At 44.0% G+C, this 27,358-nt stretch overlaps 1 protein-coding gene and 1 long non-coding RNA gene across 6 annotated transcripts in view; one reads left to right on the top strand and one right to left on the bottom strand.

The window, feature by feature from the left end:
- The window catches only part of LOC128339319 (uncharacterized), a 41,497-nt gene extending 33,404 nt beyond the window's left edge, over positions 1 to 8,093 (top strand). Inside the window, exons 2-3 of the long non-coding RNA XR_008312991.1 lie at positions 5,682 to 5,776; positions 7,057 to 8,093. This is a non-coding gene — a long non-coding RNA (uncharacterized LOC128339319). The remainder of the gene's footprint in view (positions 1 to 5,681; positions 5,777 to 7,056) is intronic.
- PCNT (pericentrin) overlaps positions 1 to 27,358 on the bottom strand; it is a 153,641-nt gene that overhangs the window by 92,377 nt on the left and 33,906 nt on the right. For 4 of the 5 annotated variants that reach the window (XM_053282994.1, XM_053282992.1, XM_053282995.1 and 1 more), the window contains 7 exons: positions 26,747 to 26,921; positions 24,509 to 24,633; positions 22,669 to 22,780; positions 13,538 to 13,802; positions 10,421 to 10,508; positions 8,969 to 9,185; positions 2,247 to 2,485 (listed from right to left, as the gene is read on the bottom strand). In XM_053282994.1, coding sequence (XP_053138969.1) covers positions 2,247 to 2,485; positions 8,969 to 9,185; positions 10,421 to 10,508; positions 13,538 to 13,802; positions 22,669 to 22,780; positions 24,509 to 24,633; positions 26,747 to 26,921 — 1,221 coding nt within the window. The remainder of the gene's footprint in view (positions 1 to 2,246; positions 2,486 to 8,968; positions 9,186 to 10,420; positions 10,509 to 13,537; positions 13,803 to 22,668; positions 22,781 to 24,508; positions 24,634 to 26,746; positions 26,922 to 27,358) is intronic. The other variant, XM_053282993.1, reaches the window with a different exon arrangement.

Below are 27,358 nucleotides of genomic sequence, written 5' to 3' on the forward strand. Positions count from 1 at the left end.
GATAGCTTTTAATGCCCGCCCCCCCCACCTGGGGCAGTTGCCCCCTGAGTAGGGATGCCTCCTTGTGGTGGTGGATGGGAATCCCAAAGCACACTTTCCTGCTAACTGAGCAAAAAGGCATCTTTTTAAAGTGGGGATTCTCTTTATTGAGCAGGCAGGAGCAACTGGCCATATCCATACCCAGCACAGCATCCCTCCAGTGGCTGTTGCTGGTGTCTATCTTACGTTCCTTTTTTAGACTGTGAGCCCTTTGGGGACAGGGACCCATTTTATTTATTTATATCTATGTAAACCGCTTTGGGAACTTTTGTTGAGAAGCGGTATATAAATATTTGTTGTATTTGACTTTAAAATGTTTGGTTTTTAAAATCTCTCCCCCCCACCCCTTCTGATATGGTTAAAGGACTGCTTTAAAAAAAATCAAGGCGGCAAACATTTCACCAGGCATATCCAGTGTTCTGGGATAGCCTACACTAGCTCTTTGGATCTCAGCTAATGTATACAAAGTGTTCGAAATGCATGAAATGCACGAATATAAAATTCTATGTACAAGATAATACTCAAATATTTTTATCTTTGTCAGGACAAATGATATAGCACTTGTCTATATCTGATGTATTATACAATACAAGCCGACCCCGCACAGAGCATCTGTGCGCTCTTTGGGGCCGGCTACCTCTCCCTCCCCCGCCGTTGCTGCTCCTTGCTGGCCTCTGCGGCCGGCCTCCTCTCCCCCACCTTCTTGTCCAGGCTGCCGGCCTAGGCCCGTGGCTCCGGCCGGGCCCACCGCCGCCCGCTTCTCCTCAGCTCCGGCCGGGTCCACCACCGCCTGCTTCTCCTTGGCCCGCCCGGCGGCGGCTTCTCCTCAGCCTGCCCGCCCGGCGGCAGTGGCCGCTTCTCTTCGGCTGGCCTGCCCGCCCGCCCGCCCGGCGGCGGCGGCTTCTCCTTGGCCCGCCCGCGCGGCAGCAGCTTCTCCTCGGCCTGCACGCATGCCCGCACGGCGGCGGCCGCTTCTCCTCGGCCCGCCCGCCCACCCCCCCTGGCGGCAGCAGCTTCTCCTTGGCCTGCCCAGTGGCGGTGGCCACTTCTCTTCGGCTGGCCCACCCGCCTGCCCGCCCGGCAGCGGCGGCTTCTCCTCCACCCGCACGCCTACACGCCCGCGCGGCGGTGGCAGCAGCTTCTCCTCGGCCCGCACGCCCGCTCACCCGGCGGCGGCCACCATGGCCACCCACAGCCTGGCCGGCTGGTTCTCCTGTGTGCGCCTTACCCAGTAAGGTGCCCCGCAGCCCAGCCAATCAGCTGGGCTGCCGGGACGCACGTTCGAAAGGCACACCCAGGAGAATTAAATATATAGATTAGTTATGCTCTTTTTGTATCTTTAGCTTATGAGACTAAATTGGGACACAGGAACATAGGAAGCTGCCTTATACAGAGTCAGACCATTGGTCCATCTAGCTCAGTATCGTTTACTGGCAGCAGCAGCAGCATCTTCACCAAGGTTACAGGCAGGAATCTCTCTCAGAGATGACAGAGAGGGTACCTGGAACTTTCTGGATGTGAAGTGGAATTCCCAGAGCACCCCCATCCCATAAGGGGAATACCTTACTCCACTCACACATAGTCTCCCATTAAACCAGGGCAGATCATTCATGCTTGCTACCACAAGAGCAGCGGGGAAATGCTTGACTAACAAGCAGAAAGTTGCTGATTCAAATCCCCACTGTTATGTTTCCCAGACTATGGGAAACACCTATATCAGGCAGGAGTGATATAGGAGGATGCTGAAAGGAATCATCTCATCCTGTATTCTACCAAAGAAAAACCACAGGGCTCTGTCGGTGCCAGGAGTTGACACCGACTCGACAGCACCCTTTACTTTACCTTTGCCACAAAAGCAGCTCTCTTCCCCTTTCCAAAAACAACACTTGTCGTTTTATCATTACACATACTGTTAAGGAGATGCATATATTATTTCTGGAAGAGGTGCTGTTAAAAGCACACATCCAAAACATATCAAATGAAAACAACAGAATTTGTCAACTATTTTAGACTGCAATGCGTGAACACCTAGGGGCTTCCTATGTGAATTTACTTGAAAGTACCCCGGCTGTAAAATATGTTGTTGTTTTTTCCTTTCATAGACAACATTCTAATAAATCCTATGCCTTTCTTAATAAATTCTTGCTTATTTCTTAAAATGCAAACTATTCCAGCATCTCTCAAGGTTTCACTATATGTGAAGCTACCTGTTCTAGCTCCTGTTTCATATGCATTTCTTGCTGTATACCAATTTCCTTTAATTTAGTATTTTCTCTCTTCAGTTCTTCAATTTCTTCTAGTTGAGTGGAGATGGAGTGCTTCTCAGCCTGAAGAACATCAAGTTTAGCTTTGTATTCATTTTCTATCACCAAGAGCCGCGCAGCCACCTCCGTTTCTATTTCACGTGCAGCACACTGAGCACTTTGTAGACGAAGTTTAGTAATTTCTAAAAACAACAAAACAAAAAAGATTTTGCTTGAACTGCATAGATATTGACAGATCCAACAGAAGATAACTTGCTTTTTAATGGCATTAAATGACATCAAAGGGGTCTTGATTTCAAATGTGTACATGCAAAATGAGTGGAAATTTACCATGTTCTCTAATTGCTAACATGGGGAAGCTGCCACAACACATGCATCTTTCTGTAACAGCATCACAGCATTTGTTCAGTCTCAGTGATTGCTCAAGAATGAATGCCAATCTGGAAGATCTAGCCTTTTGGATGTGATAGCTGAGAAAAAGCCATCATCAGGGAAGTGTGCAGGGATTCCTACAGGCAGGGTTTAATGAGGGCTGTCAGTGCCAAACCAAAATTTCAGAAATGTGACACATTCAAGAGGCACAGCTAATGTTTTATTATTCTGTGATTTTCCACATCCATTAAAACAAAGGACAACTAAAAATCCTGATAAGTTACACCTGATTTCTCAATTATTCTCACTAAGGAATAGTTAATACTAGGACATGGGCACTTTGTGGTTAAAAGACTTGAGTCATGCTTAAAAAGAAATGATTTGAGATAAAAAGTTAAATAAGATTTGTATGCCGTGGTCTCAGCACACAAATTCTCACTTGTACGCTTCCCTAACCAAACAAGAGCTCATCCCATTTTATACATGCAACCTTGTTATCCTTCTCTAGTAAAACAACAAAGAAGCACCACAAGACTCCACTGTTTTTCCCATTTATTTTAGAAATATATCTAAAATTCTTCAGAGCTCACAGTAGTCTTGTTGGGGATTTTTCAAGAATTAACAAGCTCTCTCCCACTGTCATATAGTCAGAGGGAAGCTGCTAAGTCACAAATGAGCAGCCTGACACACTTGAGGCAAGAAACGTAAACCTTGGAAAGCAAGAAATCAAAGGAGCAAAAGCAGAGCCTTCTCCTCATTCATGCTTTGATGGAGACTCACCATTTGCAAGCTAGATTCAAGTGATGGTGATAGCAGAAGTTACACAAAAAGATGAGGGGAAAACCAGGTTGCTCACCTGTAACTGATGATCTGGAAGTAATCTGTTGACATCCATTAGTAATTGGTTCTGCACCTACGTGGAACTCTCTCAGCGTGGAATACCACAGCATCTTGTAACGCTTCCCACCCACCCCACGTGATCATGTGGTTGATATTTAAGGCAGGAGGAACACCACTCCCTCAGTTCCGGGACAGCTGCCAGAACAGGTGACCATCCTTGCAGTGTCACAGGTGAGTTTTTATGTAGAGACTTGAACTACTGCAGTGGGGAGGTCTGGATGGGTCTAATGGATGTCAACGGGTCGCTACCAGATCATCAGTTACAGGTGAGTAACCTGTTTGTCCGGATCGTGATCTGTTGAGCTCCATTAGTAATCGGTGTTTAGCTAGCTATGTAGCAGGAGGGAGCAGCAGTTATTGCAACACCCTTTTTAGGACCTCTCTCCCAAACTTTGCCTCCACTGTAGATCGCAAGTCTATAGCATAATGTCTTATAAAGGGCATTTCCGTTGATCAGGTTGCCGCTTTACAGATATCGTTGAAGGATATGCCAGATAAGTGGGCCGCTGAAGTTCCATAGGCTCTGGTAGGATGAGCCTTTATGGAACTTGGGGACTCTATCTTTTGTAGTTTGTAGGTTAGCAGCTCAGCCAACCAATGGGATAAACGTTGCCTAGATACACAGTGGCCTTTGGCTTTCCACTTGTAAGAAATGAATAGTCTTTTAGTCTTGCATATAGACTTTGTTTTAAGCCAGAGAGAAGAGTAGTGCTCTCCTGATGTCCAGAGAGTGAAGTGATCTCTCTAATGGGGTGGAAAGGTTCCTGAAAAATGTCAGAAGGACGATGTCCTGATTTATATGGAAATCAGAAACTATCTTAGGCAGGAAAGAATGGTCAGTCCACATCAGGACCTTTTCTGGATAAAACCATGTGAATGGCTTGTCCATACAAAGAGCTGTCATTTCACTCACCCTACGGGTAGTGGTGATCACTACTAGGAAGGCAGTATTTAATGTGACTAGCTTTAGATTTGCTGTGGCCATTAGTTCAAATGGAGCCTTAGTTAAAGAGAGAACCAAGGAGTTACTCCATTGTTCTATCGGCTGCCTGACCAGAGGATATAGGTTAGTGAGGCCTTTCAGGAAACATTTGGAGCTAGGATGTGAAAAGACTGTCTTTCCATCGCACCCCAGATGTTTCGCTGACTGTGCCACCAAGTATACCCTGATGGATATGTTGGACAGGCCTTCCGATTTTAGAGTCGTCAAGTACAGAAGCACCTGCCTGACTGATGCTTTCAATGCATTGAAACCTTCAGAAGCTGCATAGAACCTAAACCTTTCCACTTATCTGCATAGTTCCTGAGAGTTGATAGTTTCCCCTGATTTAGCATAATCTTGTTCAGAAGCCTGTCTGCCAAGCTGTTAACCTTAGGGTGGCTATGCCAGGGTGCAGCACTTGACTTCCTTCCTGTGACAGAAGATCTGGAAAATGTTGGAGCCTCCTGTATCCGTGTCTGGACAGTCTGCGCACTAGTGGAAACCAAGACTGCCTTGGTCATCATGGCATCACCAGAATGCAAGTCACTCAAAGTAGTAGTCTTGCCACCATTCGGCTTATGAGTGTCAGTGGAGGGTACACGTAAAATAGACCCTTGGTCCAGGCCAACTGGAATGCATCTCGTAGTGACTGCAGATTGTGCTCTGCTTTGGAGCAGAATCTGCTGTACTTGGCATTCGCAAGCACATCTATTCACAGCCAGCCCCAGGCTTTCAATAGTGGTTGTAGATATTTGTTGTCTCCCACACATGTTGATCTGAGCATGGGAAGGTGTGGCTCAGGCTATCAGCAATCACATTGTCTGTTCCCTGAAATTGATATGGAGCTATTCTTGATGGTAGCTCTATAGTCCCTGGACCTTGTTGCCATTGCAGTGTCCTCCCTAACCTGTTAAGGAGGCATCCGTTGTCACCCATATTGTAGGTATTTGAGTCTGGAATGGGACTCCCTGCAGGAGATTTTTTGCCTGTGTCCACCATTGGATGACTTGGGGCGGAATCGTTAGTTTTAGCACGGCCTGTCCAAGTTTGGGCGGAAGACAGAGAGGAACCACAATTGTAGTTTCCTCATCTTCAATCTCATATAACTGACTGTTGTCTTGCAGGATGCCATCAGGCCAGGAGGCACAGTATCTGTCGTGTTCACTGTGCTGCATGAAAACGAGGATCAAGTCCCTGATGGTATGGGACCTTTCCTGAGGTAAGTATGCCTTTCCTTCCAGAGGGTTTATAATTGAACCTATATAGGCTAAAGACTTCACTGGTTGTAGGTGAGACTTCTTCCAATTCACTTCTATGCCCAGCTCTTGGAGAAGCTGCAACAGATATGGTATTTGAGAAAGTAATTCTCCTTTGCCCCTGGACACTAGAAGCCAGTCATCTAGGAACAGGAAGAAAGCCAATCCCCTGGTCTTTAGGTGAGCCACTACAGCCGCCACGCACTCTATAAAGACGTGTGGGGCTGTGCTTAGGCCAAAGGGCAACAACTTGTATTGAAATATGGAGTTGCCTACAGTGAATCTCAGGAATTTCCCGTCTGTCTCTCAAATCCCAATGTGAAAGTAAGCATCTTTTAAGTTGAGGGTTGCCAGCCACCGTTCGTGATGTAGGTGCAGTAATATGTCCCGCAACACTGTCATTCGATACTTCCTCACACAGATGAACTTGTTCAGGTGCCTCAAGTTCATTTTTGGGTGTATTCCCCTTCCCCGTTTGGGGATCTTGAAGTAGTGGGAATGGAAGCCCTCCCACCTTTGTGCCCATTGCACAGGAACTATGGCTCCTTTTGCCATGTTGGCTTCAGCGGAGAAGATTGTCGGGTTGCACTCGATGCCAAGGGGTCTTTCAGCAACAATGGCTCCGGTGTCGACGGGCGGCCCGATGAAGGGGTTTTCATCATCTTAGGCCAGGAGTCCTCCAACACCCTTGGTGTTGAGGGATTTTATACCAAGGTAATAATGACATCCTGAAGGCTCGGAGATGGCGTGGTCTCCGAGATAGAGGTCTTTCTCTTTTTTGCTGGCTTAGACGCCGCTCCATCGGTATGCTTGTTCTTCGGCCTCTTAGGGGGCTTAGGCAATTTAAAAGCTGTGCCCAAGGATTTAGACTGCATTTGTGCAATCCTTGGGCCATACGGTCACTCTGAAGGGATTGCCCGCTCCTTAGATGTTGAAGGAGTCGAGGGGCTCAATACGTCGTCATAAAGTGCGGCCCTTAGTCTGATCTCCCTATTAGGTCTAGTCTGCTTCGAGAATGACATGCAGACTTTACAAGACGTGGTGTTATGCCCTTCTCCTAGGCATAGGAGACAGAGATTGTGTCCATCTTGCGACGGAAGCTTAGCTCTACACTTAGAGCAATGTTTGAAAGCTTTTTCCTCTATCTTTAACATTTAACTATCCATAATCAAAGTCAGTTGATGGTCCGAAGTTCGCTTGCCAAAAAAATCAATCCGTATTTATTTTATTTTATTTCATTTAGAACTCACACACTGAGAGGAACCAAGACGAGGAGCTGCAGCAGTCGAGTAACCAATCGCTACAGCGGTCAAAAAGGAACAGAAGGAGTGGCCTTCCTGCCTTAAATATCAACCACATGGTCGCCTGGGGCGGGTTGGAAGTGCCACAAGGAGCTGTGGTACTCCACGACAAGAGTGTTTCATGGAGGCGCAGAACCCATTACTAATGGAGCTCAACAGATCACGACCCAGATCCAAGAGTAGACTCATGCGTAGTCAAGGTCCAGGCTGGCCCTCAAGAAAAAGTGGACAGCTGCCCTATCAGTACAAAAGGAACAAATGCTCTGGTAGAGAATTTCTTTAGCATACTCCACAGACTGTATCGCTTCAGAACTTTTGCTTTATGAAAAGCATGGTATATTGTCTTTGCAACAGTTTAATGGGATTGTTCCCATGTTCCTGGGATTACCAGCAACTCTTCAATCTCCTTTTCAGGCAGAAATATTGGGAAGGAAATACAAAAGGGAGGAGCCATTCTCTGCTGATCTTTAACTTTTTTTTTTAACATACACTAATTTGCCAAAGCTTGATATGGCTTCCAGTTTCTATTAAGCAGCAGGAACTCAGGAGGAACATTGCCAAGTCTCCCACTTGCTGTCTCCCATTTGCTCTATATATAACAATTCATGGCAAGAAACATGCTTAACCTTCAGTTTAACTTGTCCATTCAGATTTCCATTAATTTGTTAGCTTGTTTGTCTGAATTTGATGATTCTTTTGAACACTAAGATACTGTAATGGAATTTGGCACAAATGTGCAGGACATAATTCTATATTTCAAGGTAAAATACCAGCTCAATTCTCACACTTGAAAGGGGAAAAATTGTAATACACAATGCAATGTAATATCTCCATTGAAGATCGAGACAATGGTATCAACATTTGTATGTTCACAGTATATTCAAGTACATTTTATCGCAGGACCCATTTTCAAAGGGGAGGAAAATACATATTGCAATGTAATATCTGGAGCGAGAACTCTCAAACACTGTACTTTCTTTGTGTCACATCACAAATTTTTCACATGTAAATGTAATTTTGGGAGTTCAGAGTCAGAGTTTTTATTACAGTCAACCAACAGACAAAATCTTACAACAACCATAAAATATATTATCTTATACAACACAACCCATTATACAATATCAAAACCCAATAACCCTCAACACAGTCAACCTTTTATCAACTGCTTCCTAACACAACTTGCAATATTACAGAACTTTGCCACCTTAAGAGTGGTATTAGCATTAGAATATAAGAGGATAAGTGTATAAAAATCTAGTGACCTGCCTGGATAATTTGCTATAATAAGCTGATATAAATAATTCACCAGTATTTCTATAAGATGGGCAGTGGAGTGAAACATGATCAATCATCTCAACCACCCAAGGGCATAGACATAAATTATATCGTGTGTAAATAACAGCCTTCCAGAACAGATGAGGGCAACAATGGCAAAAGTAAAAATTCTCCTTACTTTTGGGATGGTAATACTGTATAACTAGTTAGCTGGTCTATATTGATTGTCAAAACTACTTATTTTATCCACTAGAGGGCTACATCATAAGTTGCTCTATAAAGCAGTATGATACATAATTCAGCCTCTATCTTCCTGGAATGTTATATCCCCAATACATAGCCTTGTTTCTCCCTGGCCTTCACAATGCCCAGGGAAATCAGTGTTGGATGATGAAGGTCTAAACTCCGAATTTTCTTCTCGATCTCCTCTTTCCACCCAGACACAAAATTGAGTCTCAGAACCAAAAGCATAAGTCCTACCTGGCTGGATTCCAGTTTGAACCAATAACCAATCTCAATCAACTAGATGTGGGCATCAGTTCAAAATGCACAACTCATGTTTATGACAAACCATCTTACCTCTGAGGTGCTCTTCTGAAATTCTGGCACGGAGCTGTTCAAGATTTAAACAATGCTTTCTTTTCAGTTCCTCAATTTCAGAGGCATATCTCTCTGAAAGATCCATCTTCATCTTCATTAGGTTCTCTTGGTACTGAAGTGTGAGGGAAGATCTCAACAATTCTACTTCACTTCTGTGTTTTTTATCCAAATGCAGCTGTAAACAAGACAGTTCTTCCTAAAGTCAACATGCAAGAGTTATACCATTAGGATTTAGGAAATTCAACCACTTTAGATTTTCAGTGCTTTGTAATATTTTGTAATACTCAAAGGTGCAAAGAGTCCACATGGACTAAAAAGTTTCATAACCCTCTGTTGGTAATTAGCAATGAAATGCTACATTTCTGTTGAAAAGGTTCTAACACAGTGGAAAAATAAAGCTTGTATCTTTCAACAGGCCACAATAGTACTTGAAAACCAAATAATAAGAATGAGATCTGAGCAAGGGCCAAGTAGATGATTAGTACGTGATTTCACATGTCTCTCAGGCTTCCCTACTTGAACCACCTTTTCAGCTCAGGCAACAGAGATGCTACTGGACACCTTAGAGGAAGAGGAAAAGGAAGGTAACAGGCTGCATTTAGTTCCTCTTACAGACTAAGTTCCTTACCAACTTAGCCAGCTCTCTGACTAGCTTTGAAAATGGCAGGTGCATAAATGGAAGGAAGGAGCTGTAGGCAACCACAATTCTAGACACAGATGCCACAGATGGAGCCAGACTCCATCGCACCCTCACACCTTCTGCAAAGTTTCTGGAGGCTGTTGCTCTCTGAATATTTTGAATCTGAATAGAACTTGCTTATGGCAAGGGATGATGGGAGGAGTTGTGGAAGGGTGAGTTGTCCACACCCCCACTGACATTTTTTGTGCTTCATCAGGGCCTCAATCCCTGAAAGAGAAGTGTGTGTGTGGCGGGGGGGGGGGGATTAAACATCTTGGAACTACAGATAAAGCAAGGCAACTCTGGGCTCACTCACCCACTCATTGTTATGGCCACATTTCCCACATATTCCCGCCATTTGAAAGGCTTCATGACCAATTGCACATAAGATCTTCTAAGCCAGGGATTCTCAACATTGGGTCCCCAGATGTTATTGGATTTCAACTCCCATAATCCCCAGTCCCAGTGGCCTTTGGTTGGGGATTATGGGAGTTGAAGTCCAATAACATCTGGGGACCCAACATTGAGAATCCCTGTTCTAAGCGATTAAAGAAGCAAGAACATTAAATGTGCATTTAAATAAGAGAAGAGCATTATCACTATTAATGTTTTGAAAAATACTGAAACCTTCCTAAGGCCAGAGCAGTCCTCTCCACAGCACCAACTCTTCTGAAAGCCACCCCCATCCCCCCAAAGTAGGCTATTCCTATGCACTTTCAAATATGCCCTTTAAAATGGTTGTCGCAATTTACCTTGTGGTGCTCTAGTTGCTGAGTTAGCTGCTCAAACAGATCCAGTCTCTCTTTTTCAGTCATCTCTTCTAAAAGCGTTATAGATGGGCTGTTGGTGGAGCAGGGGAAGTTTCAGAAAAATAAATAACCTTGACTAATAAAGTAATGCATACTCTTAAGCATGCATAACTATGTACTGCATTACAAATTTAGTAGGGATGTGCAAAATGTTTTGATGTAAAAAACATGGCAGTTGAAAAGGAACTGGAACTCTGGCATTCTTCCTGCCTTAAATAGTAGCCATGTGGTCACATGGGGCAGGGCAGAAACGCCAGGAGGAGCTGGAGCACTCCACACCAAGAGGCTTCCGCGCAGGTGCAGAACGTATTTCTAATGGAGCTCAATGGATCACGTCCCAGATCAGGCCATTTCAAGTGTCTCGAGCTCAGAACAAAACACCCTTTAAATAAAAAGCCTGTTTTGAACTTGAAACAAACAACAACTCTGTTTTGAGTCAAAACATTTCAAGAGCTATTTTGGAGGCCAGTTTTTTCCTTGCTGATTGGTTTTCTGGCACTGGCTTCCAACTGGCTTGCGATCCTATGTAGATTTGGGGAAAAGGTTAAGAGTCTGTTAAAAAGCACCTGCTTGCCCATTTCTTTTGTGGGTTGGGTGGTAGGAAGCATCCATCATGCCGTACCACCCATCTCACTTTGGTGCCCCTAGGAGCTACCCATGGGGAACAATGAGGTGCTTTGAGTTTCTGAAACACTTGAAACATTTTGAGGTTTGTTCTGTCAAAACAAGCAGGTCAACTGCTGTTTCAATGAAATATTTTGGCTGTCTGCATTTTGTTTCGAGCTTGAAACAAAACACAAAATCCATTTTGTGCACATCTTTAAGATTTAGGGCTGATTCACACATGCCCCTACACAGAATGGTGGCACCCCAATTACATGTGAAAGGATTAGCTTTCCTGCTAAGGCTGCACAAGTACTTACCTTTTACAGCTTTTTCTTGAAAACCTCAAAAGGAATAAAGATGAAGCCACCGAGGGAAGCAAGTTCCAGTTTTCTTATTCTTAATTTCCCCACTCACTGCCCCCATGGTTAGCCTAAATCTACCTTCCTGAGTTTGAGGACCACAACTTCTTCTCATATTCTCAACAGACACACTAAACAAAAGATTCCTCTTTAAACATCCTAACTGAAATTTTAATTTTAATGTGTTTTTTATCTATTGTGAATTTTATCTGTTTTTATTTATCTGTTTTTTATTTATCTGTTTTACCAAAATTCCAAATTCCACCAACTGGAGCCAGGTGCAAAAAATCGATCAGAGGGCAGATATATAATTCAATTTAAGGAACAAGTTGCCTCTTACTACATGCCCAATCCAGGAATTTGTTTTCAGGGCTAGAACTGAGCTCACAGCCCGCCCGCCCCCCGCACATAAAAACGTAGTTACCCAGTTGCCTTTTCAGGCCATTTCAGAGTGACCATGGTGTTTGCATATTTTGAATCCGTTGGAGGCACTGTTATACATAGGTTCCACTCCTATCTGGATGGCTAGTTCCAGAAACTGGTCCTGGGAGACTGTCATTCTGTGTCTTAGAGACTCTGTTTTGGGGCCCCTCAGGGCTCTATTTTGTCCCCCATGCTTTTTAATTTCTACATGAAACCACTGGGAGTGGTTGTCTGGAAGGATAGTGTCACCAGTCACCCGATGACACTCAGCTCGCTCTCTCTCTCCTTTTCACTGACTGCAAGTGAGGCAGTGGCTATCCTGAACCGGCATCGGGACTTGGTAATGGGCTGGATGAGCCTATTAGTAGTTGGATGTCAAAAAACAGACTCAATCCAGAAAAGACAGAGATGCTACCGATAGGCAGTTTGTTCATTTAAGTGGTGTTTAAACTGCTCTAAACTCTTCTGGGGTTCCACTCCCGGTGAACGAGCAGGTTCATAGTCTGGGGGTGTTCATAGCTCCATCTCTGACCCTTGAGGCCAAAGCAGCCTCAGTGGCACAGAGTGCCTTTTATCAGCTGATATACCAACTATGGCCAATCTGGGCAGAGATTGCCTGGCAATAATTATCCATGCATTGGTAATCCCCCACCTGGATTATTGCAATGCACTGTATGTGGGGCTACCTTTGAAGACAATCCAAAAACTTCCGTTGGTGCAGAACAGGGCAGCAAGACTGCTCACTGGGACAAGCCACTTTGAACATATTACACTAGTGTAATTGACATAGAATTCAAAGTGTTGGTATTGACATTTGAAGCCCTAAATAAAAATGACTTAGGAACAGTCTATCTGAAGGAGCACCTTCTCCATTATCTTCCTGCCCATCCCTCTACAAGGGAGAGAGCATTTTCAGTAGTGGGCCCCCAATTGTAGAATGCCCTCCCTAGGGAGACCCGCCCAGTGACTTCTTTATATACCTGTAGGTGTCAGACTAAAGTCTTCTTGTTCCATCAGGCATTTGGCCTATAATTCTATTCATATTGGTTCCTGCTGGCTCTCTACCGGTTGTATTTGCTCTACTGGTTGTTTTACTAGTTTTTAGGCCTTGGGGGGGTGTATTATTTCTTTATACTGATTTTAATGCCAATTCCCCACCACTCCGCCCCCCCTGTAAGCCATCCTGAGGTGATTTGTTAGTTTGGCAGCATGCAATTTTAATAGATAAATAAATAGTGAAAAGTTCATTAGTGAACTTGTGCTTTTAAGAAGTTTCCATTCATCATGCTAATCAAGGCAAGAGTTGGGAAACTAGTTTCTACGTAGGAACAAACGTATCAACATTTCTTCCTGAACAGGTATGGTCAGGGGGAAAGTGATAACAGGCCCCTCACTATTGACAGAGGCAGAATTCCAATAAAATGAACTAGGTTTGCTAATTCTCCAAAACTCTGTCTGGAGTCTAACAACCATGACCAACAGAAGTCCAGGAACTAGGCGCTACACATATGAATGAACGTTCTGCAACCATGGCCAGCTATAATGACTATCAGAGGACACAGTAGGGGCACAGAAGCTTCCTTAGTCATTTTCCCTTCACTCTTAATGTGGGATCAGGTCTAAAAAAAAAATTCTGCTATAGAACAACATAATATCAAATTATTAGCATCACCCAAATTCCACACGTTGCTCTTGGTCATTCTCCACCTCCAACAAAGAATAATCCTTCACTTCCTGCATTCTCTGATGCAGCATTGTTAGTTCTTCTCTGTAGTTTTCTTCCACAGCCTTCAACTTCTTTTCAAAATAAAGTCTTAATTGTTCCAGCTCATTTTCATGTGCACTTTTGCTTTTCTCCCATTTAAGTTGAAAATCCTTCTTCAGGTATTCCATTTCTTCCATATGGGATGTGCGAACAAGCAGCTGATCTTTCAGCTCTGATGTGGAAAAAGAGAATACCAATCTATAAATATGTTACTCCAAATTAAACAGCATTTCTAAGAGATACCACACAACACCCATAAAATAACGCTATTAACAACAGTGCAGTTATAATAAGACCTTGGCTTGCTTAGATGCTAAGGAACACTTGATCAGCTTGAATAGTATTTATTGTGTTCTAAACGTGTTTCATGAATAAATGAATTCATGCATATCAATACTGCAACACTGATATTGTTTTTGTGTTTTATCCTCAGATAGATATTCCTCCCCTCCCCCCACAGAACTATAGTTCTGTTTTTGTAGTGCAGATACACTCTTAGGGAACAGCGAAACAGTCTTCATGTGCTATTTTTTGATCCTGTATGTCCATCTTTCTCCTCTCTCTAGTGCAACCAGATGCAATGTAAGGCAGGCTTTTATAGAAGATGGAATTCTTTAAAGGCACAGCTTTTCTTGTACCACCCTCCATCTGGGAATGTTTCTTCTTTGTGGTGCTACAGAGATAATCCAAGATGGGCTACCTCCTCCCACTTGCTCCAAAAGAGGAAGTATGCTAATTAGAAAGCTTCTTGATACAGTTGAGTGCCCCTTTCACTTTTTGTAGAACTGGTGAACAGAGTACAAAGAGTAAGTACTGAACCAATTAAAAATTGTTAGAGAAAAAAGGAACCCAGCTAGAACAACCTCCAGTGAGTCAACCATCCTCAGTGTGCCTTTCTCCCTGAACTACTGGGTGGGGTCTGGATGACCTCCACAGTGCCAACAAGAAGAAAATTTCATGGTAAGTGCCAATGTCCCTTTCTCTGTTGGTGCAGAAGGGCATCCATGATGGGATATACCACTGCAGTCCCTAAAAGGTGGGACAAATCGGTCACTGAGGTGGCAAGACCCGCTGAAGAATGCAACAGCATTATTTGGATGCAGGGAAGGAAAAGCAATACCCTAGTTTGTAAAACCTGGTGAAGGTAGAGACTGAGGACCAAGTCACTGTTTTGAAGATGTCCTCAAGGAGAGCTGTTGGCGGCAAAGGCTGCAGAAATTGCGGCTGCTGTGATGAAAAGCCTCTCTGCTCATCAATCCTTATTTCTGGTTTCAAGCTTGCTTGCGTTGCAGAATAGGTGTGAAAGGGTTCCAGTACCGTCAGTCTTCTCTTCCCAATGTTGCTTTCCTTTCCTCGACCTCTGCTTCCCCTGCAGGCTTTTCCCAGACTCTGACTACAGCAGCCCCATCATGGACTCTACTATCTTGATATATCTTTAGATTGTAAACCACCCTGAGATTTTATATACAGCATTATATAAATGTGCTAAATAAAAATATACCATACCCTGATTTCCTGACCCCTACCCCTTTCTCTCTCTTTCCTATATTTTATTTTATTTATTTATTTATTTATCAAATTTGTACACCACCTCAAACTTTCATCTCTGGGCGGTTAACAATAGCATAAAACAAGTTAAAAACATCAAAAAACTTAAAACAATTTAAAAATTTAAAAATAAACCAGAGATTAAAACCAAAAAATTTAGGAAGCTGAGAAAGCTTGGGCGAAAAGATGGGTTTTAGGTGTTTTTTGAAAATTGCCAGAGATGGGGAGAATCATATCTCAGCAGAGAGCGCATTCCACAATCTCGAGGCAACAACCAAGAAGGCCCATCTCTATGTAGCCACCAAACGAGCTGGTAATAACTGGAGACTGACCTCCTTACGATGACCTCAGTGGGCAGTGGGGCTCGTAGTGAAGAAGACGCTCTCTTAAATACCCAGGGCCTAAGCCGTTTAACTAGCACTTTGTATTTTGTCCGAAAATCTATTGGCAGCCGGTTTAGCTCCGTCAGTAAAGGAGTAACGTGGTCTCTCCAAGATATAAGCTTCTTCTCTTCTAATTGCCTTTTACTTTATTCCACAGGAGACAGCCTGTGGTTTTACAGGTTACCCCATAAACCCTCTCTCAATTCATCCCAGTCACCCACTTCCCTTTGACCACACCCAGATATGTCATTTGTTTGTTCTTCGTCTTTTGGAGTTATGTTTGCTTCATTCCTTTCTGGTGCCTTTGTTTGGAGAGCTGCTGCTTGGTTGCATATTGCTGTGGGGTCCTGACATTCTTGCAGAGCTAACAGGAATAGCCTAGGGGTCTGTAGATGCTGAGTCTCTTGTAAGCAATGGCAATACACACTCTGATCCACCTACCTATTGTGGCCTTGGAAACTATGGCCCCCAGATTCTGGACGGAAAGAGATGAATAGAGCTTCCTAAACAAAGTTGCATTATGGAGAGGAGAGCTGGTCTTGTGGTAGCAAGCATGACTTGTCCCCATAGCTAAGCAGGGTCTGCCCTGGTTGCATATGAATGGGAAACTTGATGTGTGAGCACTGCAAGATAGTCCCCTCGGGGGATGAAGCCGCTCTGGGAAGAGCAGAAGGTTTCAAGTTCCCTCCCTGGCTTCTCCAAGATAGGGCTGAGAGAGATTCCTGCCTGCAACCTTGGAGAAGCCGCTGCCAGTCTGTGAAGACAATACTGAGCTAGATAGACCAATGGTCTGACTCAGTATATGGCAGTTTCCTATGTTAATGTAGTTTTTTTAATTGCTCTGTGAATTTGCAATTTATTCAATCCTTTCTTCCTCCTGTGAGTTGACCTTCATGTTCTTCTGGGCCCTACGAAAGTATGAGTTCATCTTGAGAATAAAGGAAGGTTTTTAAACACCAGTTCTGTGAATCCCATTAGCAAGAAAAGAACAGAGATTCTCTTGCCAGCAGAGTTCCCAACACCAAGATCCTCCTTGCCAAAGTTATAGCCACTAGGAAGGCTACCTTGCAGGGCAAGAGATGCAATGTAATGGAACGAATGGGCTTGAAGGGTGACTGATGAAGGATCCTGAGGACCATGTGAAGATCCCACAAGGGAAAGCAATGCAGTGTAGGTAGATTTAATATTGCAGAGCCTCTCAAGATGCACCTGATGTGTGAGTGTTGAGTTAAAAGCTTCCAATCCTGCTTAGATGGAACAGATGATGCAACTGATGCTAACCTGCATTGGATATTGGTGAAATAATCCTGGTTTAGCCCATCTTGTAGGGCATAAGTGATGCCACTCTTGATACATCAGCTGGTGAAGACCTTCCATGTGGCTTCATATATACACTCATATATAAGCTCAATAGATGCCAAAATGTTATGCAACACCATAATATTTTGTTGTATGATGTTTGAATAACCAAATCTCTTAAGGCCTGGTGTTCAACTTCCACACAGCTAGGTGGAGTCACGCAGAATCCAAGTGGTAGAGGGACCCCCTGTGAAAGCTGATCTGAAGGTTGTGGAAGTATCCAAAACAGGCTCCACTACAAGCTGGATTGGGGGTCCAAGAACTGAAGGAGGTGCCGCTGTAAGCGTCTAAGGTGCAGAATTGCTGGAAACCACCATAATGGAAACCACCATAAGGTCCAATAATCAAGTTAGAGATTGAAAGATAATGTGACAGTGTTGCCTCCCCTGTGCCTCACTGTGTCCAGGACTGCTCCCAGATGAACTAGCTGGTGTGAAGGGTTGAGATGTCTCTTTGCTAGAGTCGCAAAGAAGCCATGCTCCTGGAGACATCTATGTCCTAACACACCTTGGGAAGAGAGTGCACCCAGAGAAGAATATCATCTAAGTAAACATAAGTGTATGCCTTGGAGTGTGACCAGAGACACGATTCTGGTGAAAACTTGTGGCACTGATGACATGCTGTAGGAGAAGGCACAATATTGACAGTGTTTGCCCTGATAATAAAACCTTATGTACTTTTCGATGTTCTGGCACTATGGGCACATGTAAGTAAGATTTCCTAGCTGCAAGACCTTTATGAAGCTACGCAGTATCTCCATCCTCAAAAGCTCCAACACATACAAAATGGTTAAGAAGCATTATGTCTAGGATTGCTCTCCATTTTTTTTGTAATTCCCAAAAGGGACAAGGATTGGAGTACACCTCCTACCAGAACTGTGAGGGATTAACAGGTTCCATTGTTTGGTTATTTAACAAATGGCTGGTGACCTAAAGCATGATGCTGTGCTTCTTCCGGATCTTGGAACAGGGAGACATTAGAAACTTGTCCCCTGGAACATGTGTGAAGTCCAACTGGTAACTGGGTGAATTGAGAAACCCACCAGTCTCAAGAGGATGCCTTCCAGGCCACAGCACAGTGTTGGAGACAACCTCCAACAGAAACTGTTGTAGCTTCCTCCCTTAGAGATGAAGGGACGTGAGGATCTTTGAAATGCTCCCGAAGGTCTACCTTTGTGGTTTTATCTACTTCCAGAATTAGCTGAACTATCTGGAATTTCTGAGTTGGATAGCTGACCAAAAAGGGGGAAAGGAAGAATTAAATCTTCTAGATTCCCTCTTGCTTGTAGATGGCATTGCCTTTTTCTTGTCTTTCATCTTTTAATGCCTCTTTTCCAAAAAGCATTCTTCCTTGGAAGGAGATATTTGAGAGATTTGCCTTAGATGCAATGTCTGCATGCCAGTTGCTCAGCCACAGACTTCTTCTTGTTAGTACATTGTCTGCAATAGATTTAGAAGAAAATTGCAGAGAATCCAGACTAGCATCCATAATGAAGGCAGCAGCTTTCTGTATCTTTAACAAGGATTTGCAAAGACTGTCTGAAGTGGGATGCAGCTCCTTTGCCCAGAGTACTGAAGCTCTCACCTTAACAGATGCTGTTGTTGAGGCTCTAACAACCATGGAAGATTCCTCATAAGCTCTGCGAAGCACAGTATAAGATCTCATCATAGATGTCTTTCAGGGGGTTGTTTCCATCCTTTGGAAGTAGCTGACACAAGGGCAGCTACAGGTGCATCAATGAGGGGGATCCTAAGGTCACTAATTACTTCCTCCAGCAGAAGACCTAAGGAGCCTTTGCATTCTGCTTTTAGAGCAGGGGTTCTTAACCTTGGGCCCCCAGATGTTGGTGGACTTCAACTCCCACAATCCCCAACCACAACGGCTTTTGGCCAAGGTTAAGAACCCCTGTTTTAGAGCCTCCTCTGGAAAGAGAGATATGGGTTGATCCAATTTCCTTTCACAAAACACCAGAGGAAGATTTCAACCTCATCTGCTTCTGCACCAGGCTGCATCAAACCCCACGGGGTAGTGGCTTTACTTAGGAGTGGGATCAGGTCTTTATTCTTAAAAAGTTTAAGCGAGCCTGACTAAGACTGCAATTGTTAAGTCTCCTGACTACACCCTCCCTCTCACCCCCAGACACCCTCAGGGAGTGTGGATCTGAACAACAACCCTAATCTAGAATTTGTATGATGGGGGGGGCAGATTAGAGAGATGCCGCCATTGAAGATAATGGGGGGGGGCTTTAGGAAGAACAGGCGGTAAATCTCTGCTCAAGGAAGCACTATGTGGGTTTAGAGAGTTATATGGAAGCAACTATGATGAGGAATGAGGTTTGTCCTTGCTTTTAAAAGGTTTTTCTGTTGCATTTTATCGTTGCTCCACTTATGTGATGGCGGAGGAGATGGGAAGGAGGTAGGGATGGAAGGAGATCCACACCTCCTTTTCTTGGAAAAAGGGCTTCTGACCCTTGTGAGCCAATTCCATCTCTTCCTTAAGGCTTTTTAGAATAGCAACTTTATTATTATTATTTATTCGATTTCTATACTGCCCTTCCAAAAATGGCACAGGGCGGTTTACACAGAGAAATAATAAATAATTTATGGCACTGCAGTCTAGATGTAGAGACCTGGAGTTTGCTATCAGGATGTATGTGTGGAGGAAAACCACCTGGGATAGAACTGCTGCCTATAGGAGCAGCAGGTATTGTGAGACAGTGCCACTGCCTGTAGGAACAGTACTGCTCACAACTGGAATGGCATTTTGACCTATTGGGGGAACCATAGCAGATAAGGAGCCCTCTGGTGGCCTACAAAAAGGAACTACGACTTCTGGAACTTTGCTTCCCCTACGGAGCTCAGCAATTACAGGCCACAATTTCAAGGCATGTTGGTGCTGGTGTCCCGAAGGGGTGGAATGTGGAGTGAGTTCTTCCTCACACAGGAAGGAATTCCCTGTCCCCAAGTCTGAACTAAGGCCCCACAGTACAAGGGAAGTGGTCTTGAGTGCTGGATGAGAAGAAGTCAGCTCTTCTAGGAGGCCCAGGAGACACATTTGCCTTGTGACTCATACTGATCACTCACTCACTGATCCTAATTATGATACAGATCTTCTACTTTTTCAAGACGTCTGTAGGTAGAAGAAGCCTTTCTTCCCCTCTCCCCCCACTCTTTAAAGAGAAGCTATACTGAGGAGAAAGAGGTTGATGGGAGGTGATGAGATGTGGAAAAGAAGGAAAAGGATACAGAGCACAAGACAGAAGAAGGCAAGACAAAATTCTCCTCCAGAAGGCCTGCGACAAGATAAACTCAAGTGTGTGTCTCTGGAGCAGCAGGATGGAAAAAAATGAAAAAGGGTTTCTCCTTCAACTGTATTAAAAGGTGTTCTAATTAGCATAGTCCTGTCCCTGGAGCAAATGGGAGGCGATAACCCATCTTGAATTACCTCCTGCACCAACAGAGAAATACATAATTTGATGATAATCATTCCAAAAGTCAGAGTTAATGAGATCTTTATCAGATTACTTCATACTTGAAATAACCAAAGCTGCTCTCCCATCTCAATTTTACCCCCCAATTTCCATTTTATGCAAGAGGGAAATGGGGCTGGAAAGGAGACTTTCCTTCTGTAGCTTCAGAATTTCTGGAAAATTTTATATCTCTACTAGCTGAACCCACACAGAGCATCTGTGTGGTAGTTTACTTACTTTTAGGGGTTTAGTTGGGAGAATTCAATTGGTTGGTTGTTTCTTCTACACTCCCCCGCCTCCTTCCCCAGTCTCTCTTCCTGCCGCCCCTCCCCCACCTCCTTCCCCAGTCTCTCTTCCTGCCCTCCCTCCCCCACCTCCTTCCCCAGTCTCTCTTCCTGCCCTCCCTCCCTCTGCCTCTTGCCCCAGTCTCGCTTCTTGCCCTCCCTCCCTGTTCCCCTCCCGACCTGGCCTCAAATGGGCGCCAGGGCTTTGCCCCACTGCCCCTTCCCCTCCCCTCCCGACCCAGCCTCCTTCAACAGGCGCTGGGGCTTCTCCCAACCCGGCCTCCACCACCAGCTGCCCGCCCAATTCCCCAAGTGGGCCACCGACAGCTGCACACTTCCCTAAGCGGCCAGCCGCCTTGCCGCCAGCTTCCCCAAATGGCCCACCACTCTTGCAAGTGGTGCCAACTGCTGGTGCCCAGCCAATCCGGCACCTCCGTGGCTCAGCCAATCAGCTGAGTGCCGGGATGCACTCTCCACACATCAGGCATGTCTACGAGGATTAAATATATAGGTTCTAGAGCAGACTAGTGAACACTAAAGGAGATAACTGTTAATTATATTCCTTCAAGATCAATAAATGTGCTATTTTGGTATGTTCACCTATTATATATTTATTTTTAAAAATACTCATATCCTGCCTTTTGATCAAATAATACACAAAACATCTTACAGTACTGTGAAAACAAATTACATTAAGAGATACAGAAAGGAATGCTACAGTTCTAAACTGGATAGAAAATTAAACTACAATTAAACAAAGCATTATAAACAATATTTAACCCTACTACTTATTTCTTGACAACTTGTCCATGCTCTATCCAGTTGTGACCAGAGTCAATGAATTTCCTCTTGCTACTCTGCCTTTAGCTTTTCAAGTGCAGTCTGAAGTTTCTCTATTGGTGTTTTTCTACTCTAAAGGCGGACTTTTTATTCCTGCAGCCACAAGATTTTTCGAGTCCAAGGTGTTGGCTCATTTTCTCTATGGGGCACAGCCAGGCCTTTATTCTAACACCCAAGCCGTAGAAGCCGGGCAATCTAAATTTCTTAGAAAGCTATTTCAAGTCCCATGAGGCGTTTCCAACTCAGTTTTGAGAGGAGGCAGGCTTGCTAAATGCTGAGTATAAATTTTGGCTTTTAATATGTAAATTTTGGTTTGAAATAAACCTTAATCCCACTGGATTTACCGCACATGTTAGCAGATAAGTTCACTTCCAACTGGGAAATGGAGCTTAAAAGGAAACTGCTTTCCTATGGATTTGCTCCACAGTTATTGTTGGCTATGAATCCTGATCAAGCTAGCCTGGCGCTCTCCCAAAGAATTTGTGACATAATGTGGCAATCCGATAGAAGTTTTTTTAATCAAGGAGATTACCCAAGGTGGGTAAGCAACTATTGAATATGAAACCTGCTAATTACTTAGATAAGCTTACAGTAGCAAAATACCGTAAAACCTTCACGCTAGCATGCTTTGACGTTTTACCTTCTGCTGTGTTTGAAGACAGAATCAAAAAAGTCCCTTAAGTGGAGTGGTTTTGTCCTTGCAATTCAGGTGCTATTGAGTCATTATCCCATGTGTTACTATACTATAGTTTCTACAGGGACATTTGTTATGAATTAATAGTGCCCCTCCTAGCAAATTACCCTGGCCACCCAGATGAATTCTATGTTGGCTATCTCTTTATCTGATAGTGATGATAAAATTACTTATGCAGTTGCTAAGTTTTTTCTCATTGCCATTAGAATTCAAAGAAAAAGTGTGTATCTGTATAGTTAGATTTTATAAGGTTTACGAATACCTGGATTTGTTTATTGTTACTGTTTGAGCTGTAGGCATGTATTTTTCTGGTCAGTGGCCGTAAATAAACAGAACTGAACTGAACAGTATTGTGAAAACAAATTACATTAAGAGATACAGAATTGGATGCTACAGTTCAAAACTGGATAGAAAATTAAATTACAATTAAACAATGCATTATAAGCAATATTTGAACCTACCACTTAATTCTTGACGACTTGCCCGTGCACTATCCAGTTGTGACCAGAGTCGTTGAATTTCTTCTTGCGACTCTGCCTTTAGCTTTTCAAGTACAGTCTGAAGTTTCTCTATCTATGGAAGATAAAGCAAGTTACTAAACATACCAATTTGTGCTAGTTATCAACTGGAAGAGTTAATAACTTAAATGTAACAACCATTTGACAGTGGAATAGTTTGCCTAGTGCAGTGGTAGGCTCTCCTTCACTGGAGATTTTCAAACACAGGCTGGATGGCCATGTGTCAGGGATGCTGTAAGATATTCCTGCACTGAGCTGCAGGCTGGACTAGAAGATCCAAGTCCCTTCCAACTCTAACATTCCATGATTCTATCCAATCTACAAGACAAGACTATATAATAAACCTAGATGCCAGCTATTCCACATTTAATCAAAGTTAACACTATGTGCAAGTGTTAAGTGTTATTGCACATAACCAATAGCACTATCTACCAAATACATGGCACCAGTACCTGTGCATAGGAGTGTGCACAAACCGTTTGTGAAGAACTGGTTCACCTCGAACTAGGGCCGGTTCAAAGGTTTGGTCATGAACCGAACCATGGGCGGTTCAGTCCGTGATTGAAGTGAATCAGGCCTGGCTTGGGCAAACCAGTTCGCCACAGCAAGGACTGGCTGGGTGAGAGAAGGGGAAAGCAGTTTACCTGGCTGTCGCAGATGCCAGCACCGCCGCTTGCCACCTGTCACCCTCTCAGAGCAGCCGCATGTGCGCTCTCCACTCCTTTACCAAGCCACTGGCTCAGCAGCAGCTCAATTCTTGCCTCCATTGGGATGATCATTTCAAACCGCATGTTGGCACCACACCTGGGTACTTGGGACGAGCGCCACAGCAGCAGGAAGCTGCATGCAGCAGTGGAGAGCAGGTATGATTTTTGTGTGTGTTAAAGATTATTATTATTTTTTTTAACATTTATATCCCGCTCTTCCTCCAAGGCCATTGCGGTGTACTACATACTTGTGTTTCTCCTCACAACAACCCTGTGAAGTAGGTTAGGCTGAGAGAGAAATGACTGGCCCAGAATCACCCAGCTAGTATCATGGCTGAATGGGGATTTGAACTCGGGTCTCCCCGGTCCTAGTCCAGCACTCTAACCACTACACCACACTGGCTCATTCCACATGCTGCTCCCCTCCCCGCAGCACCGAACTGGTTCGGACCTCGTCCAAACCGGTTTGGCACCCAACTAGTGCACAAACCTTGGTTCGTGCACACCCTAGTACAAAACTGAAGGTTCCATGTACATTTTGGTGACTCAACACTCAAAAAGTCTCCCAGTACACAAAGTTCTTAAGGCCACGCTCCGGTCCTTTGGGTCCTATCAAAGCAGTTTTTGTTGAATCCAAAATCATGTCACACGTCATTAAAGGAGTAAAGTCACCTGTTATGACCATCTATGAAGGAATTCTTTTTTTTTTTTTTTTTTTGGCAGACCTTGCTGAATGTGAAGCCTAATTAATTTATAGATAGAAATTATTCCATGTCTGAGGCGAAACAGTGAACAGTTTTCTAAATGTCACATCAGCAGAGCCTCCAACATGGAAGAACATGCTTCTTCTTATACCCTACCAAACGTTTCCATGCGGTGGTGCCCTCTGGTAGTAGCTTCTAGCCAAATTCCCAATTCTTCACACAGAAAAGTAGTACTTTCTATGTTATGAATATTCTTAGACAAAAAATTTCACTGAGTATTAAAAATGTATGCCTTTCATAAAATTATCTTTGCATTCCTAATATAAACAGCCTTGCACCGTAACTATCAGCATGGAAAAAGTGCATATTAACCTCCTGCTGCAACTCTCTTTCACACTTCTTGCTTTGATCTTTCAAATCTTGCAACTCTTGTTCATGTCTCGTTTGCAGCTCTGTAGTGGCCAGCTGATATTGGTTTTTCAAGTTTTTATATTCCACTACAAAATAATGAGTTCTGTTAAGGTTATCTTATAAAAAACAGCAAGTAACAGGCAGTTGATAATGTTTTTCTTGAACATAATCAATCTGAGTTGGTGGAACTTTGTAAATGCTCTGTCACTGAGCATATACAGCCCCTTGTGCAAAGTTCCAAGGTGAAAGTATAAGAGAAAATCACAGAAATAGGATGAGACCTAGAGCCCTATTCAAACATCATGCTGTACATGCATATAGGTGTTTGTACACCTGCACATGTCTTCACTGCAAACTGTACCTGGGTACAGGCACCCACAAATAAAGGGTACAGATAGGAAGTGTACTATTGTTTGTGTGCTGAGCATACCATGTGAAGAACTGTACAAAGTACAGATCTGTAAGCATGTATACTGTACACTGACTCTACATACATTGAACATAACATGTGAACTGGGCTTAGGAGAGGCTGTACACCTCAAAGTAGACTGCCTGTCTCAAAATTAATGCTAGATAGGTGGCTCAGCCAGCGGTTCTATTCTCTGCTCGTTCCCCACAAGGTGATCATTAGTTGGTACGCTTGCACCTGTGGTGGGACAAGTGTTTGGTGTGGGTGGAGGAGGAACTGTAACAATTTCCCACCACCACATCTCTGAATGGCCTTGAGGAGCCTCTGCTTCCACCAGTCATACACAGGTCTTCTCGGTTTTCCTCACGTTCTACCTCTTTCCCCACCTTCCCATATTTTACTTGTTTGTATCACAGTGTTCTCTCTTTGCACAAAGAGCAAAGAGAGAACACTGTGACAGGAACTGCTGAAGGAAGCAAATAAAAAAAGAATGAAACAGGGAGTAGAACTGATAATACAGAGGGGGCAGGGAAAGAGGCAGAACTGAGGAGACTTGTGTATGACTGGAAGCAGTGGCTCCCCGAGACTGTTCAAAAATGCAGAGGGAAAACTGTTCCAGTTCCCTCCCACTCACACCAACATTTATCCCCCATCAGCAGGGCAAGCATACCAATTAATAATCCCTGGGGGCGGGGTAAGAGAATAGAACAGCTGATTTAGCCACCCATCTAGCATTCATTTTGAGGTACAGTCTGGTTCCACACACAAACACACTGCAGCTGAATTAAAGGGTGTCAGAGAGATACACAGCATCTGTTCATATCTCCTTAGATCTACCTCACACCTTTGATAGCCATGCACTTCAAATATCTCCATTTTACTGACCTCTGTAGGAAATCATCTACTTATTATCTATCTTCTATATAATTAATTCTCTTATCTATATAACTAATTCTCTTAAACGTACCTGTCACTAATCCCATGCGTAGCAGCTCTCGCAAGAGTTCGGAGAACTGCCGGATAGCGACAGAGACGGCTGGGGGAAGGGGGGGGAAGGAGAAAATGGCAACAGCCAGCCAGCGGGCCATGAGTTAACGGCAACAGCCAGCCGGGAAGAAAACGGCACTGGCAGGCGACGAAGGCAGGGGCAGCTGGCGGGAGGGCAGCCAAGAAGTGGCTGGCCAGAAAACGGAAAGCCTGGTTGGCCAGGTGGGAGCGGGGGAGAGAAGAAGCCAGAAAGCGGTGGGGAGGGGAGAAGTGGACGGCCAGCCAGAAAGCAGCAGAGGAAGAAGAAAAAGACAGCGTTGGGAGGGTGGGTGGGCTGGGAGCAGGCGGTGGCAGGCTGGCCCAGCCGCCAGGAACTGGCGGATGGGGAAAGGAGGGAGCAGACCAGCTTTCTGGCCGGCCCACCAGCCAGAAAATGTGAGTGGGTATGGAGGGAGGAGAAGCGGGCCGGCCGGGCGGCAGAAGAGCAGATGCTCTGTGCCCGACCCAGCTAGTATCTATTATCTTCCACTGAGCAGGGGGTTGGGTTAGAAGACCTCCAAGGTCCCTTCCAACTTTAAAATTCTATGATTCTATTATTTTGATGTTAGAAGATTAAACCATGAACCTGCTGATTTCTTGAGCCCTCACAACAGAACATATTGTGGTTATTATATTCTTCCCAAAATACAGTGGGCAACATCCAAACTGGTTACCCAAAATACAGTAGGTAATATACAAACCACTGAAGTAAGTGAGATAAGTTAGCCACGACTAACCAAGTCTAGATGTTACCCAATACTTACTTTCAATCTGTTCCTTTGCCAGAGACAGGCTATCAAACCTTCCCTTTACTTCTTCAATCTTGGCTTTCAGAATTCTGTCCTTCTCAGTTAATTCAGTCTGATGTTTCACAGATAACTCTTCAGACATGTTCTTTAAGCTGATAGCCATATTTGATGTCCATTCTCTTTTAAGACTCTAAAAGGAAAGTCTAACATTTAAATAGTTCAACACTGTATCCTAAAAATTCTACATCCCCCTTTCAAAAAAAGAATTTTTATTCTTCCAATCTAGCCCCTGGATAACCTCCAGAGGCCCTCCTACATTTATTATCAGTCCCAACTCTATGATCCTTAAAAAGTCTAGAATGGGTTTTGTGGGCAGTACCTACCAAACTTCGGAGCCCTTTCCAGCAACAAACAAGTTTTCCAAAGCAATTTGCTTCTTTAGGAGGAAAGCAAACATCTCTGTTTTTATCTCTTTAGTAGCTTTCCTATGATGGAAAGCAGCAAGCTCAAAATGCAGACTCAGCTAGTTTAGCCTTTGGAGATAGGATCATATAACTGAATGCTAACACAGAGCACATGCATGCACAAGAATTTGCCAGCACATTTGTATTAAGCATCCCTGGTTTG

Source organism: Hemicordylus capensis, chromosome 1 (genome assembly GCF_027244095.1).
Source record: "Hemicordylus capensis ecotype Gifberg chromosome 1, rHemCap1.1.pri, whole genome shotgun sequence".
In the NCBI taxonomy this organism is placed as follows: Eukaryota; Metazoa; Chordata; class Lepidosauria; order Squamata; family Cordylidae; genus Hemicordylus; species Hemicordylus capensis.